This window comes from Phaethon aethereus (assembly GCF_964289735.1).
Source record: "Phaethon aethereus genome assembly, chromosome: 2".
Classification (NCBI taxonomy): Eukaryota; Metazoa; Chordata; class Aves; order Phaethontiformes; family Phaethontidae; genus Phaethon; species Phaethon aethereus.
Genome location: NC_138582.1, coordinates 172,021,240 through 172,037,168, shown reverse-complemented (window position 1 = coordinate 172,037,168; position 15,929 = coordinate 172,021,240). Strand labels below are relative to the sequence as shown.

At 44.0% G+C, this 15,929-nt stretch overlaps 1 protein-coding gene across 1 annotated transcript in view; it reads right to left on the bottom strand.

The window, feature by feature from the left end:
* SMARCD3 (SWI/SNF related BAF chromatin remodeling complex subunit D3) overlaps positions 1-15,929 on the bottom strand; it is a gene marked incomplete at both ends in the record, with an annotated part of 72,738 nt that overhangs the window by 34,847 nt on the left and 21,962 nt on the right. Inside the window, one exon of the mRNA XM_082015398.1 lies at positions 873-995. Coding sequence (XP_081871524.1) covers positions 873-995 — 123 coding nt within the window. The remainder of the gene's footprint in view (positions 1-872; positions 996-15,929) is intronic.

Below are 15,929 nucleotides of genomic sequence, written 5' to 3'. Positions count from 1 at the left end.
AAGAATGATGACTGTACTTCACAGTAGACATGCAGCTATGAAACTCGTCATGCTACAGGATTTACTATACGAATGAATATGAGCATCCAGTACAGTTACAAGAACTTAAATAAGACATGAAAAGAAATTCTTTACAACAAGAGTGGCCAAACATTGGAACAGATTGCCTGAAGAAGCTGTGAAAGCTCCATCCTTAGAGATTTTCAAAACTTAACAAGGCCTTGACAACCCTGTTCTGAGCAGGAGGTTGAACTAGATGGCTTCAGCAGTTTCCTCCTACCTAAACTTTTCCATGATTCAGTTGAACAGATTCAGAAAACTTACAGAAAGACCATTTCAGCAGCTTATTATGAATAGTGACGTGCTGGACTTGATCTAACAGAAATTGCAGAAAATGCCATCCATTCTTTTCTTACAGGAATCATCCTTTTACAGACTATGTACATTTATGCAGGACCTTTAACAATTTTTCTGTAAGTAATTCTCCCCATTATATGTTCTATTATTCCACAAGTTTAGCTTCTGACTGAATTCTAATAGGCAATTTAATACATCTCTTCAGCACACCCCTCTCTCATTTTCGTCTTTTTAATCATTCTAATACAAAGTTCCAAAACCAGCATTTATTTATCCAGAAGCTATTATTCCCCTTATTAAAGGCTTTCAGAAGCTAGAGCTGGTAATATCCATAGAATTTTCTCCACCACTTTTCCATACATGCTGCTCCCCAGCTGTTTATTCTTAGGAGCTTTGTCTGACCTGTTTCAAAGTATCTCTGTTAACAGGACTTTTACTGGAAAGATCAGTCCACCATTTAACACACGAATTTTTTTTTTTCCCCTAACTCAATCTACAAATTTTTCATGACATACCTTCATGGGCCTCTTCAGCGCTTCCTGAATATCCACACGCTTCCGCATAATGGTCTGGTCTAGTTTGCGTTCAAAGGCCAACAGATCCATGTAGGCCTGGGACTCAGGAACCAGCTCCCGGATCTGAGAAGGAAGCAAGGAATATCCAAGCACTGGAAGCAAGAATCTACTATGTTCCAGATCAGTAGTACTGACACCTTCCCAGCCTTTAGACAGATGTGCTCAGACATTACCCCTAAAACAGTAGCTCCCAATTAGAGGGGCAGGTCTCGGTGGCATGGTACAAGAATATGACTGAAAAGCTGGAGCACAGAACTTAAGCTAATGAAGTCTGGAAGACCCCAGCTGGAACCACAAGGCCTGAATCGTGGCTGCTTTTTTTCAAATGAGGCTTGGGTACAAGCAGCCTGGAAGCCACTGCTCTCGGCAGTGCAAAGTATAGCAATTTTGTCCTACTTAAATTAAAAAATGCTGGGTCTCTCTAGGCTAAAAATAAAGGGTGCAAGTTCATGTTGATTTTTTAAAAACAATTGTTACTCATTGTAAGTAAAAACTGCCATTTAGGAAGTCAATCTTTGTCAACACATCCTCTGGTCTGAGGTGAGATTGACTTTCACATCAAAGTTTCAGCATGACCTGCTATGAGGTGTCAACTTACAATCTTGCCAAATTTTATGGGTATTTTAATTAGTTTAACTACATTGGTTCTATTAACAAACCCCTTTTTTGTCTTCCCTTTTCCAGAGAAGTTAGCAGAGGAGGTGATATGAAGTAGGTTAAGAGGAAGACCTAACAATCTGAGCTTAGAAACGGGCACGTATACCCTTACATGAAAAAGTCAGTTCTTAATTGGGAATAACTCATGCAGGCAAACCATAAAAGAAAGGAACTGTAAGTAATTATAATAAATCTACTGGACTGCCTTGTCTATTTCTATGATATTCACTCTAACTTTCACCTATATAACTAAAATATTCAACTGTTAGAATGTTTCTGTTCTATAGGAATTAAAAGCTAGCTGTATTCCTGTTTTGCTTTTGATTCAGAAGTGTACAGTTTTAATTTAGCCTAAGACACAACACCTATGTGAGAGACACCAGGCATACACCTGTTCACTGTGTTCTGCAAGGACGTAAGAACTATTGCACGAAGTCAGTCCAACAGTCGTCTGTCCTAGTACTGTGTCTCTGACAGGATTTGAAAGTTGTTGCCCTTTAGTACCTACAACAGCCTGAAACATGGCATTCCAGAACCTCAAGAGGCAGTGTGTAAATAAGTACCTCCTTTTGCTCATTTTGAACCTGCCGTCTGTTAGCTTCACTTGATGCCATCTTTGTGGATAGCTGGAGCAGCAGTGGGCAGGCATTCCCCATGTACCTTCTCCCTGCTACTCACAAGTTTTACAGCTTCTTGACATCCCTTAATATTTTTCTTTTCCAGCCTCTAGACGAACAATTCCTCCCTTCTGTAGGGAGGAATAGACTGATCAAGACTATCAAATCAATGTCTCTTTCAACCTTATTTCTTTCTTTGTTTGTTTTGAGATGCTAGAACACCTGCTCTATTTACAGCAGGACTGACACTTTGGAGAAGCAAAAATCATAGAGCAAAAAACTCTCTTCAGGTTAGCTGAACCACTATATTTTTAACTGCTTGTATTCTTTCACAAAGTCTTAGTATCAGCAGAATAATAAACGAACATGAACACTTTTAAGAGCAAAGCATGAAAAGCAAGCATTACCCTGGAAACATCAAGGAGTTGCCAGACAGCTTGCAGAGTAAAGCTAGGCAGTGCTTCCTCCCCACAGTGAATACAGATCTTTGGACCCAACAAAATACCCCAATACTTTTATCCTGTCCCACACAGAAGAAAAGATTCCTCATTTCCTTCCACACAGAGGAAGTTAATCATGCTGTACTGCAGTGAATTAAAAATTCTGGGCCCAGAACATAGGTTCAGTTGTCTGACTTCAAGTTCTAGCACAGTCACTTCATCATCTCCTAGGCACATGATGAAGCAGGGAATTGGCCTACACACCCCTCAAGAGAAAGCATATACTACAGCTGTGATACAACCTTTCCCGCTGGTTCACAGTGTACTGCACCCAGGATCCAATGCAATTTCTAGTAAGTTTGTAGAAACAGCAGTAATCTTCAAGAAATATTTCTATTCCACACTTTACATCTCTTACCACATGAAAGTGAAAGGGCATTTCCTATTCCATTCCTATAACCAAACTGGATGTTAAACATTATAAGACGTTAAGAAAGTCTAAACACTTTAAAATCAGCCAACAAAGATACTACTGCATATAACTCCTTGAACCGCAAATGGCTGCAGGTTGGGAGAGTATTTGGGAGAAGAACTGTACTTGCCTGTGTTTGTACTCTTCTCTAGGTACGTGTTATGGTCACAGTGAAGACAGGATACTGGGCTAGATCTAAGGTCCACTCAGGCCAGTTTTGGCTGCTCTTTTGCTTTCTCACCCTACTGTTGGAATAACCTTTTGGAGGTATGATGTTCCAGTTTCATACTCTTTCCCAACTGCCCCTCAAGAGTGAGAGAAAAAACAAAGGGCAGCCCCCGCAGTATCACATCACAATGAAGAATTTTCTTTGTTTCTGGTACATCTTAGCTCAAAAAGATAAAGGTACTCTTACACTCCACGGTACTCTTACGCTCCAGCCAGTAGTACATAATGCATTTTTCAGTTTTCTTCATAGGCAACTAAACCCCGGCTATCTTAGTATTTATGTGATAAGGGTCCGTGCAGCCTGCCTAATTTCTTCTTCTTGTCTGGTTTGCCCTAACTGAAAAGTTCATAGCTCCATGAAAGTCTCCTCTCTTCTTCTACAAAAAAATATGACTATAAATGAGTAAAGACTATTTCAAGACCTGAATTCTCCACTCTGGCCTTTATCTATTTCAAGAAACTACAAAAAGCACCTAGCAGCTGGCCTGTATCAGCAATAGTGTGGCCAGCAGGACTAGGGAAGTGATCGTGCCCCTGTACTCAGCACTGGTGAGGCTGCACCTTGAATACTGTGTTCAGTTTTGGGCCCCTCACAACAAGAAGGATGCTGAGGTGCTGGAGCATGTCCAAAGAAGGGCAACGAAGCTGGTGAGGGGTCTGGAGCACAAGTCTGATGAGGAGTGGCTGAGGTAACTGGGGTTGTTTACTCCGGAGAAGAGGAGGCTGAGGGGAGCCCTCATCACTCTCTACAACTGCCTGAGAGGAGGTTGTGGCGACGTGGGTGTTGGTCTCTTCTCCCAACTAACTAGTGATAGGATGAGAGGAAATGGCCTCAAGTTGCACCAGGGAAGGTTTAGATTGGATATTAGGAAAAATGTCTTCACCGAGAAGGTGGTCAAGCATTGGAACAGGCTGCCCAGGGAGGTGGTGGAGTCACCATCTCTGGAAGTGTTCAAAAAACGTGTGGATGTGGCGCTTCAGGACATGGTTTAGGGGACAGGGTGGTGCTGGATTAATGGTTGGACTTGATGATCTTGAAGGTCCTTTCCAAGCTTAGTGATTCTGTGATTCTGTGATCTCGTCATCTGAGGTTTTGATGCATGTATGTTAAGCCGTATCTTAGAATTAAATGAATAACTGGAATAGATTATTATTAACATTAGTAAGATAGTCTCTTTGTAGAGGCTGGGGTTCTTGTTTTCCTATTGTGAAAATTCAAATGTTTCAAAATGTTAAAAATTAATAAGAACAGATTATTATTGAATTATGCACTTTTATCCTTGATTTCCACAGATTTTTTTATCGATGGTGACAAACAAGTGGAAAAATTCTACGAGTGGGGGCAGTGAGGACAGTATGCAGGGAACAGCATGATGGGAGAGGCTCTCAAAAATTCCTTGTAAAAGCAGCACAATGTGGGGGCCCCACCATATGCACCTGTGAACAAACGTGCAAGGCTTGTGAAACAGAGGCAGAAAGCGGCAAACAGCTGCAACACTACAGTCTCTGGGATATGAAAAACATCATGGGAGAGCTTCTATGACTAGCACGGTATGACAGCTTGGAAGGCAATGACAACAGGCTACACGCTGGGGAAGGCTTCATCCAAAGGCTGAGCTGCATGAAAATAGATGATACTGCAAGGGGCATGTCCTACAAACCAATCAAGGACGCAAAGTCTTTCTTAGACACCTGGAGGAAACCCCATGGTTGCAGGCCCTCATACTCACAGGGGAACATTAACCACCTCGACATCTGCTTTGAGGGCAGGAGCACTGGGCAGGAGCACCACAGGAGGTTCCTGGATTGGATTGATGACAATTACTTGACACAGGGGAACAACAAGCCAAGAAGGGGAGGTGCTCTGCTCTACCTGTTACTCCCACAGAAGGAAGAACTGGTTGGGGATGTGAAGGTTAAGGGCAGCCCTGGCTGCAGCAACCATGAGATGGCAGAGTTTGTGATCCTGAGAGAAGCAAGCAAGGCCTGGACTTCAGGAGAACAGGTCTTGGCTTGTTCAGCGATCTGCCCGGAAGGATCCTATGGGACAGTGGGGATTCCTGGAGGACAAAGGGGCGCAGGGAAGCTGGCTGAACTTCAGGGACATCCTCTTCAAAGCAAGGGGCAGTGATCAGACCAATGTGCAGAAAGTTGAGCAGGCCTGGCAGGAGGCCAGCAGGGTCAAGCAGGGAATTCCTGACTGGCCTCAAATGCAAAGAGGGAGTGCACGGAGGTGTGAGCAGGGATGGTCTACCCAGCAGGAACAGCACAACGGTGCCCGAGCATGCAAGCCTTAAATTAGGAAAGTCAAAGCTCAACTGGAATCGAACCTAGCAGTACATGTGATGGGCAACGAGAAAGCCTTATGCAAGTGGATCAGCAGCAGAAGGAACACTAAGGAAAACTCGGGTCTGGATCTGGTTCTGACGCTGACATCAAAAGCCGTGGAGAAGGCCGAGGCACTCAGTGTTGTCTGTGCCACTGTTTCTCCCTGTAAGTCCTGTCCTCATGCCTCCCAGGTCCCTGAGCCTACGTCAGAGTCCGGAGAGCACGGCTGTTCAGAGGGACCTTGACAGGCTGCAGAAACAGGATGGCAGTTCAACGCTGTAAAGTTCAACAACAGCAAATACAAAGTTCTGCTCCTGGGATAGAATGACGCCATGCGGTGGTACATGTGGGCATCCACTGGGTAGAAAGCAGTTTTGCAAGAGACGACCTGCGGGTTCTCATGGACAACAGATGGAGAACAAGTCTGCGAGGTAAGCCAGTTGTGACAAAGGTCAACTGCAAAATGGGCTGTCTATGCCTACCAAGAGAAGCTGCAAGAGCTGGGTTTGTCCAGCCTTGCAAAGAGAAGGGGAAAGGGAGATCCTGTTGCTGAGTGCAACTGCCGTATGGGATGGTGAAGAGAGGACAGAGCCAGCCTTTTCTTAGAGGTGCACAACAATAAGAGGAGAGGCAACAGAAACTCACTGCAACATGGGCAGCTGACTCAGTGTACGGAACTTTTTGGTTTTTTTGAAAACCATGATGGTACCAGAACATTCGAACCAGCTGCCAAAAGATGCTGTGGGATGTCCGTCCTTGGTTGGAGGTATTCTGAACCCTACTGGACAAGGTCCTGAGCAACCTGATGTAATTTGAACCAGTTTTGTACAACAGTTGGTCTGCGTGACTTTTAAGGCCCTTCTGATCCAAATTATTTTCTGATTACTGAGGCTTAAACAGTTGTCTACCCAAACCCCGCTTTTGCCAGATATTCAGTGAATCCCTTGTATGTTTGATGACTGTTCATCAACATAAACCCAGAAGTTCAAACAGATTGCTCCCATGATGTGGGTGACTTTGGTGTTTCTTTTCTGTTGGAAGGAACTGTGGTGGGTGCTTCTGATACACCTTGACTAGCAAAGAAGTACTGACTGCCTCAACACTGAAGGCTTGTCGAGATCAGGGAAGGCTGAGCTGCATATGGATTTTTTTGTAGCCAGCAGTACTCCTATCAGGCCTCCACCTGAAGAGGCTCAAATTCTTTCTGAATTCAGTATCCTACAATGTTAAGTTTATGACAGAATGGGTTATGCTCTTTCAGGAGGAAAGATTTTATACATACCGTCATCCTGGACGTCTGTTGGGCTGACAGAGGTATATTTCTTAGGTTTTCTGGTGTCCACACTTCACCTAGGGATGCTAATAAAAACCCAAACAACCCCCTTTAGAAAACTGTCTGTGCCAAAAATGCGCTTCCCAGATCCTGTGTTTTCTGTTAGCAGAAGTCACAGAAATGATTACTTTCTTTTTTAAAGAGAGCAATCAAGAGCTAACCTCTTTGCAGTAGGAGAATATTGGAGACCTGTGTTTTGTAATCTGTTTGTGTGGTGTTACGAGCACAGGAGATGGGTTTGTTCTTTGCAGAAATGGGAAATATCACATCTGTTTCTCCTTATGTCTCTGATCTCGGATGTGTCAGTGGCAATGAGTGCAACTGAAGAAAACCTCTATCTCCAGCTTAATCTCAGGTTTTCCACCACTGACACTGATTTTTTTTTTGTTATTTCTTATCAGTATTCTGTCTGTTCTTTATGGTCTGCATACTTGTATGTCAGCTCCTAATAATTGTATTGAGAGGTCTATTTAATTTTACCATGGGGTGGCATGCCTTCTGTATGGAAGACTTTGAAACAAAAGAGCATATATTTGACCTTCTGGGAGAAGAAAAAAAGTACTAATTTATTTTTAGTGTCATAACACTAGACAATCTGCAGTCTGACCCTGTCATGAGAACTTACTGCTACTTTGTTTTGTTTAACTTCTACAAGACAGGCCTGAGGATTTACTTGTAGTTAAGAGCATATGTTTTTAAAATCACTTGTGATGAAGTATTCCCTGCAGTCATTGTCAATTTTTTCAGCATTTGGCTATTCTCACTCCTAAGAATTTTCACCTTCTTTCTAATCTGAACTTAAACAATTTCAAGTTCATTGTGTTGTCACTTTGATAGGCAGAGAAACTTTTTTTTTCTTTTGTGTAGATAGATACATACTCATAAATGAAGCTAAATTAATTGGCTTCATGGAACCTTGTATTATAGAGGATGTTTTCCTGTTTGCTAATCATCTCAATAGCTTTTCTCAGAATTTTCTTGCATTTGTCAGTAGATTTCTTTATTTGTGACTCTGTTCTTATACTGATTGTGATATTGCCAAGCATGGCAGTATGTAAAATTCTTGGTCTTGCTCCATGTCTTCCTGCTCATGTATTTAAGAACTGCACTGGCCTTTTAGGCTACAGTTGTGTTCTGGGCTATTGTTTCCTTCCCTACCATTTCCTAATGGTAGAAATATAGAATGGTATGAATCCATATTCCTGTCCTCTTCTTTATTTCTGATTTCCTCATCCTGTGTCACTTGTAGATTCTGTTCCTTACATTCAGGTTCAATTATAAAAGCCCCAGAATCATTCCTGTTCTTTATAACTTCCGTCTTTGTCGGTTTGTTGCTGCTTATGCAGATGGCTACATTAACTTATCCACAGAGAGTGTCAGTCACTTTTCATCAGTAGCCATGGTCTCATTAGTACCTACTAGTACAAATAAATTGCTTCCTTTGTTGTGCATTCCATTGTGTTTGTTCAGTATTGTAACTCATCTGCCACCATGCAGCTCAATCAGCAAACTTGGAAAAAGCCTTTTCTGAAGTGTCTTACAGTCTTTCCAGGTTGTGATTAACTAAAAATTTTACAGCTTTTAATGCATTTATGTCTCTTTTGTCCTCTTCTGGATCATTTTAATAAAAATGTCAAGTAAAAGTTGTTGAAAGATGTAAGGTTTCATATATCACTTGGCCATGATGAAAACTGAGTCTTTGCCTTACTGCTTTTTTTTGGCATTCTTGGACAACACATGGTTAGTATTTGCTTTTATCTGTGTGTCACTGTGAACTCCTCAAAAAGTTCTGGTGAAGGATTGTATCCCTAAGGACCACTTGAGAGTCCAAAATACCCGGTTTCCTTTATTTTTTCCATTATTTCTAACATTTTTAAGTTCTGAAGATTGACACTTCTATTTCACACTATTGTTTAATTATAAGATAAATGTTGCTTTCAGCTGCAAATACAGAAGCAGAAAGATAATCGGCATGTATCAGATCATTAACTCCTTGTGACAATTCAAATGTGTTACCAAGTTTTAGTAGTTTGACTTTGTACCACTGGACCTTACAAGTGGCTTAAAGTCAGCGTACTTTCTACACCAGGTACTCTGACCGTTTTGACAGAAACCTGCAGCTGATCTTGATCAATGTTTTGAGTGGAATCTGCTACTCTCAGGTGTGAAATGGTAACCTCAAATGTGAAGGAAGGCCACCTCTTCCAGAATTGTTCTTCTCCAGCCACGCTACTGGCCAAGCAAAAGATTTCTCTGTCTCTCAACCTTACCTCTCCCATAGACTTAGATACTTCATCTGTAACAATACTTTTAACCTATTTTGAATTGAGGATTTCAAAAGGAGCATAATCCCTGACTTTTTGTTTGTTTGGTAATGACAAATTAGGCATTACTGGTGGCTACTGACAAGTCTGAAGTAAGGTAAGGATGAAGATGAACTACTGATCTTAATTTCTTGTTTTCAGAGGTGTTAAGGTTAGTTAGGCAATGTTCTGGAAGGGTAAGTGTCATTACTGGGCTATTCTGGCTGTATAAAAAAATTTGCTTAAGTAGCCCAGCTTTATGGAGAGTCTCTGTTACTGTATGGCTGCTCTGTTCTCATTTACTTTTGGTCAGTGTTAATGTCCTCCACAGTTTTTGATTTGGAGATATCCTTAAATATACTTAGAGGATATTAGATAGACTAGCATTTCTGTTGATTCCTTTGTAATCCTCTTGAGGAACTGTAAGACTTGTTTGCATATGTGCTCGTAATTTAAGTATATTACTTGCATATTTTGCTAGCATGTATAGTACATAAAAAATGTATTAGCAGTTGCATAGAATAAAATGAAAATTAACTGTAACTTAGTCTCTATAATGCATAGGCTGAAAGTGACCTCTTAGTCCTCAAACACACAAAGGATTCACTGAATCATAGAAACTTTGGGTTGTAAGGGACCTTTAAAGACCATCTAGTCCAGCCCCCTGCAATGAGCAGGGACATCTTCAACTAGAGCAGGTTGCTCAGAACCCTGTCCAACCTGACCTGGGATGTTTCCAGGGATGGGGCATCCACCACCTCTCTGGGCAACCTGGGCCAGGGTTTCCCCACCCTCATGGTGAAACATTTCTTCCTTCAATCTAGTCTAAATCTCCCCTCTTTTAGTTTAAAACCATTACCCCTTGTCCTGTTGCTACAGGCCCTGCTAAAAAGTCTGTCCCCACCTTTCTTAGAAGCCCCCTTTAAGCACTGGCAGGCTGCAGTAAGGTCTCCCCAGAGCCTTCTCTTCTCCAGGCTGAACACCCCCAACTCTCTCCGCCTGTCCTCCCAGCAGAGCTGTTCCAGCCCTCTGAGCATTTTGGTGGCCTCCTCTGGACCCTCTCCAACAGGTCCATGTCTCTCCTGTGCTGAGGGCTCCACAGCTGGATGCAGCACTGCAGGGGGGTCTCCCCAAAGCGGAGCAAAGGAGCAGAATCCCCTTCCTTGCCCTGCTGACCACGTTGCTTTGGATACAGCCCAGGAAATGGTTGGCCTTCTGGGCTGCAAGTGCACATTGCTGGCTCATGTCCAGCTTTTCATCCCCCAGTACCCCCAAGTCCTTCTCCATGGGGCTGCTCTCCATCCGTTCATCCCCCAGCCTGTACTGATACCGGCGGTTGCCCCAACTGCAACTTGGCCTTGTTGAACCTCATGAGGTTTTTCAAAAAAACCAAAAAGTTCCGTACACTGAGTCAGCTGCCCATGTTGCAGTGAGTTTCTGTTGCCTCTCCTCTTATTGTTGTGCACCTCTAAGAAAAGGCTGGCTCTGTCCTCTCTTCACCATCCCATACGGCAGTTGCACTCAGCAACAGGATCTCCCTTTCCCCTTCTCTTTGCAAGGCTGGACAAACCCAGCTCTTGCAGCTTCTCTTGGTAGGCATAGACAGCCCATTTTGCAGTTGACCTTTGTCACAACTGGCTTACCTCGCAGACTTGTTCTCCATCTGTTGTCCATGAGAACCCGCAGGTCGTCTCTTGCAAAACTGCTTTCTACCCAGTGGATGCCCACATGTACCACCGCATGGCGTCATTCTATCCCAGGAGCAGAACTTTGTATTTGCTGTTGTTGAACTTTACAGCGTTGAACTGCCATCCTGTTTCTGCAGCCTGTCAAGGTCCCTCTGAACAGCCGTGCTCTCCGGACTCTGACGTAGGCTCAGGGACCTGGGAGGCATGAGGACAGGACTTACAGGGAGAAACAGTGGCACAGACAACACTGAGTGCCTCGGCCTTCTCCACGGCTTTTGATGTCAGCGTCAGAACCAGATCCAGACCCGAGTTTTCCTTAGTGTTCCTTCTGCTGCTGATCCACTTGCATAAGGCTTTCTCGTTGCCCATCACATGTACTGCTAGGTTCGATTCCAGTTGAGCTTTGACTTTCCTAATTTAAGGCTTGCATGCTCGGGCACCGTTGTGCTGTTCCTGCTGGGTAGACCATCCCTGCTCACACCTCCGTGCACTCCCTCTTTGCATTTGAGGCCAGTCAGGAATTCCCTGCTTGACCCTGCTGGCCTCCTGCCAGGCCTGCTCAACTTTCTGCACATTGGTCTGATCACTGCCCCTTGCTTTGAAGAGGATGTCCCTGAAGTTCAGCCAGCTTCCCTGCGCCCCTTTGTCCTCCAGGAATCCCCACTGTCCCATAGGATCCTTCCGGGCAGATCGCTGAACAAGCCAAGACCTGTTCTCCTGAAGTCCAGGCCTTGCTTGCTTCTCTCAGGATCACAAACTCTGCCATCTCATGGTTGCTGCAGCCAGGGCTGCCCTTAACCTTCACATCCCCAACCAGTTCTTCCTTCTGTGGGAGTAACAGGTAGAGCAGAGCACCTCCCCTTCTTGGCTTGTTGTTCCCCTGTGTCAAGTAATTGTCATCAATCCAATCCAGGAACCTCCTGTGGTGCTCCTGCCCAGTGCTCCTGCTCTCAAAGCAGATGTCGAGGTGGTTATTGTTCCCCTGTGAGTATGAGGGCCTGCAACCATGGGGTTTCCTCCAGGTGTCTAAGAAAGGCTTCATCTCCTTCGTGATCAGGCAGATTGTTTGCAGCAGACAGCCATCATTCTGTCACCCACATATCTTAATTGTAGTTTAAACTAAACATAGTAAAAGAACCCCAAACTGATATAAAGGAGTGTGCCCTTCAGATTGATGTTTCTTTCCACGTGAAAGTTGGCTATCATTAAATGTCCCAGAAAAAAAGAAATAGATAAAATTTGATCCATTTCAGGTAGGAAATAACAACTGGATCTGCATTCTTCACTACCTGAGCAGGACAAACAAAACAGTTTCAGCAATTTTCTTTTAAAAAAAAACAACATCAGTCACTTAGAAATAGAGATTTGGCAACTTCCTTAGAATTAGACTAGCCTATAATTTCCATCTTTGAGAGAGCTAACAAAAGGCAAGACCTTTTGCTCCCCTAAGTCTGACAAGCTCAATTAGATCCCAAGTCAAATTTTTTACTACCTACAACACATGCACACAACCTAGGCATTTCAAAAATAGCATTCAGAAGCCAGCATTTTTACATTAAAAGTGACAATGAAAAACTGAAGTCAGGCTTATCAGCTACTGAACAGCCTCCCTACTAAGAAAATTCAGCCTATAGGTTATTGAGAAAAGTTTATCTACTGTTGAGGCTTCTATGGTGGTCAAAGAAGGATAGCTAAGGGCTGACACTCTGTACAGATTTTATCTCTGCGCCACCTTGTAAGTCTTGATCCCTAAGAGATAGTGTTTCAGGGAGGATTTCTGACTGGCTACCACAGAGCCAGTAACACAGTCCAGTAATATGGCAAAAGGAATTAAAGACTGTGCCATTCTGAATTTCATGGCCACATGCAGATACCACTCAAAAAAGCAAAGATCCTGCAACACCACAGGCAACAGTTAAGCAAGTCTTTCACCAGCCACTCATGGTAATCAGTTATGAGCACAGACTAATGTGGGCAGATAGAAGCAATATCTATAAGCGCCTAAGCTCTACACTGTTGATATTTGAATGTTTAATTACGTAAAAGAAGGCTATAGGTCACATCTATGAATTAGGATTATGAGGAGTCCTCATGAGTTATTATTAAAGTTCTTGTAAAAGCAGTTCATCAGCTCCTTTATGCTCAGTGGCTGGGCAGCATTTATGACCCAGCCAAACCTCTGAGGCATACAGTCCAAAGAAACAACTGGAGAAGTGACCACAAAGTCAGTCAGTGAGGAAAAGCATCAACACTAGAGCAGGGATTCAGATGGCATATGAAAGCAACATTTCTGGAAACTTCTGCTAGAGATGCTCTACAGAACAGCAGCTGGATCGCAGGTACCAGCTTGAAGGGATGTTGGGAGGTCTCTGGTCTAACTTCCTGCTCAAAGCAGGGTCAACAATGAGGTTATGTTGGGGTTTGAAAACTTCCAAGGGTGGAGATTGCACAACCCCTCTGGGTTCCAATGTCTGACTGTCCTGTTGTGAAAAAGCTTCTCCACACATATAGCCAGCTCCCCTTCTGTTTCAACTTATTTTCACTGTCTCTCATTCTCCTGCCATGCTCCACTGGAAAGCCTGGCTCCATCTTCTTGACCATCCTCTCTTATGAGCTGGCAAGCTGCTGTTAGGTCCCCTCAGAGCCATCCTTCCTCCAGGCTGAACAAGGCCAGTTCTCTCAGTCTCTCCTCATGTGCTGATCCGGCCCTCTGACCAACCTGACAACGCTCTGCTGAACTCAGTCCAGTTTGTCAATGTTTTTCTTGAATTGGGGGTCCCAAAACTAGACACAGTGCTCTAGCTGTGAGCTAACGAGTACTGAGCAAAGAGGGGTGATCATGCCCCTCAATCTCTTGGCTGTGCTCCTATTCATACAGCCCAGGAGGCTGTTAGTCATCTTTGCTGCCAGGGCACACTTCTTGCTCCCTCTCACCTCGCTGTCCACCAGGGCCTCCAGGGCCTTTCCAGCAGTGCTGCTCCCCAGCCAGGCAGCCCCAGCAAGAGCTTATTGCCCCCCGCTTCCCCAAGGAAGAACTTTGCATTTGACCTCGTTGAATTTCATAAAGTCCCTGTCAGCTCATTTGTCCAGCCTGTCCACAAGCATATTGACTGGTTCCTCCCACCCTATGACTTAGTGTCATCTGCAAATTTTGTAAGCAAGTACTCCACTGCCTCCTCCAGGTCACTGATAAAGATGTTAAACTGAACATCTGCCAGGGTAGATCCCTGCCGTACTCTGCTGGTCACTGTTTTCCCTGTAGAGTGCAACCTGTTAGCCACTATACTCTAAGCCTATCATCCAGCCAGATGGTTGTGCACCTATCTAGACCAAAATGTCCTGACTTGACTATAAGACTGTTATGGGAGAGAGCGTTGAAAACTTTGCTAAAGCCAAGGTAAATTATATCCACTGCTATCTCTTGCTCACAGATCCAGTCACTTTATCAGAGAAGGCAATCAGGTTAGTCAGGCATGATACACCCTTGGTAAATCCATGCTCACTGTTCCCTATTACTTTCTTCTCCTTCACATGTCCATAAATGTGTTTCAAAGAGCACTTGCTCCATGATTTTCCCAGGGACCAAAGTGAGGCTGAGTGGCTGCTGTTCCCTGGATTGTTCTTTTAGCCTTTTGCAAAGATGGGTGCAACAGCTGCCTTCTTCTAGGCACCGGGAACCTGCCCCGATTTCCACAACATTTCAAAGGTGATAGAGAATGTCCTTGCAAGGACATTGGCCAGTTCCCTCAGCACCCTCAGCTGCAACATGTTGGGTACCATGGAGTTGTACAGGTTGAGTTTTTTCAAGTAATTCCTGGCTCAATCCCTGTCCAGTGCTGGCTGTTCCTCTTGAATGTGTTCACTGATCACAGAGGTACGGGAGACATTGTTAGTGCAGACTGAGACAAAGGAGGCTTTGAGTACTTCAGACTTGTCTGTCTCTGTCATCACTGCATCACCCAGCCCACTCAGCACACATTTTGCTTGGTCAGCCTTTTATTACTAAAGTCACAGTAGAAGCTTTTCTTGTTGCCCTTGATGTCCCTTGGAAATCTCAACTCCAGCTAGGCTTTGCTTTCCTTATACCCTTCCCCATATGCCCAGACAACATTTCTAAAGTCCTCCTTTGTAGCCTCTTCCTGTTTCCACCTCTTGTACGCTGCCTTTCGATGTTGGGACCTCCACTGTGAGTCCCCTGCTTAGTTAAGCTGGGCTGCTCATAGATCTTCTCATTTTCCTGCATATCAACACAGACTGCTCCTGTGCTTGGAGGGTCCTTAAAAGACCTGCCAGCTTCCCTGAGCCACTTTTCCCTTCGGAGATGCTTCCCATGGGATCACACCTGCCACCTCCCTGTATAAGCCAAACTCTGCTTGTCTGAAGTCCGGGATCTGTACTTTGCTACTCTCCTTCCTCATTCAAGACCTTGAACTTCATAATTTCACAGTTGCTATATCCAAGGCTGCCACTGATTATCACATCCCTAACCATTTTTTTCTTACGAGTGAATAGCAGATCAAAGTGTTCCTCACCTCTGGTTGGCTCAGATGGAGAAAGAGGTAGACAACAGCCATGCAGTGACCAAACAACAACAGGACAGCTATTATGGTATGGGATCTGTGCGGAGAATCCCATATGGTGGTCAGTGAACAGCAGCAGGAGCTGACTGAATATGTGTGTAAAGGAGATAGAGAGGATGAAAAGGAGAGGACAGCTGTATAAAAACCTATCATCACAGATAGACAAAAAGTCCTCATGGGAATTTGGGGCCCAGTGAGAAGAACAGTAGCCTATACTATGAGACAAGCATGCCACTGAAGGAGAAGCAGTTGGCTGTTTTAAAGTTGCACTCCACTCAGCAAGTTAAATGAAGAAAAGCAGAGACACACACAGCTATGGAGTCAGAATGACTTTCAGCTGAGATTCTTGCA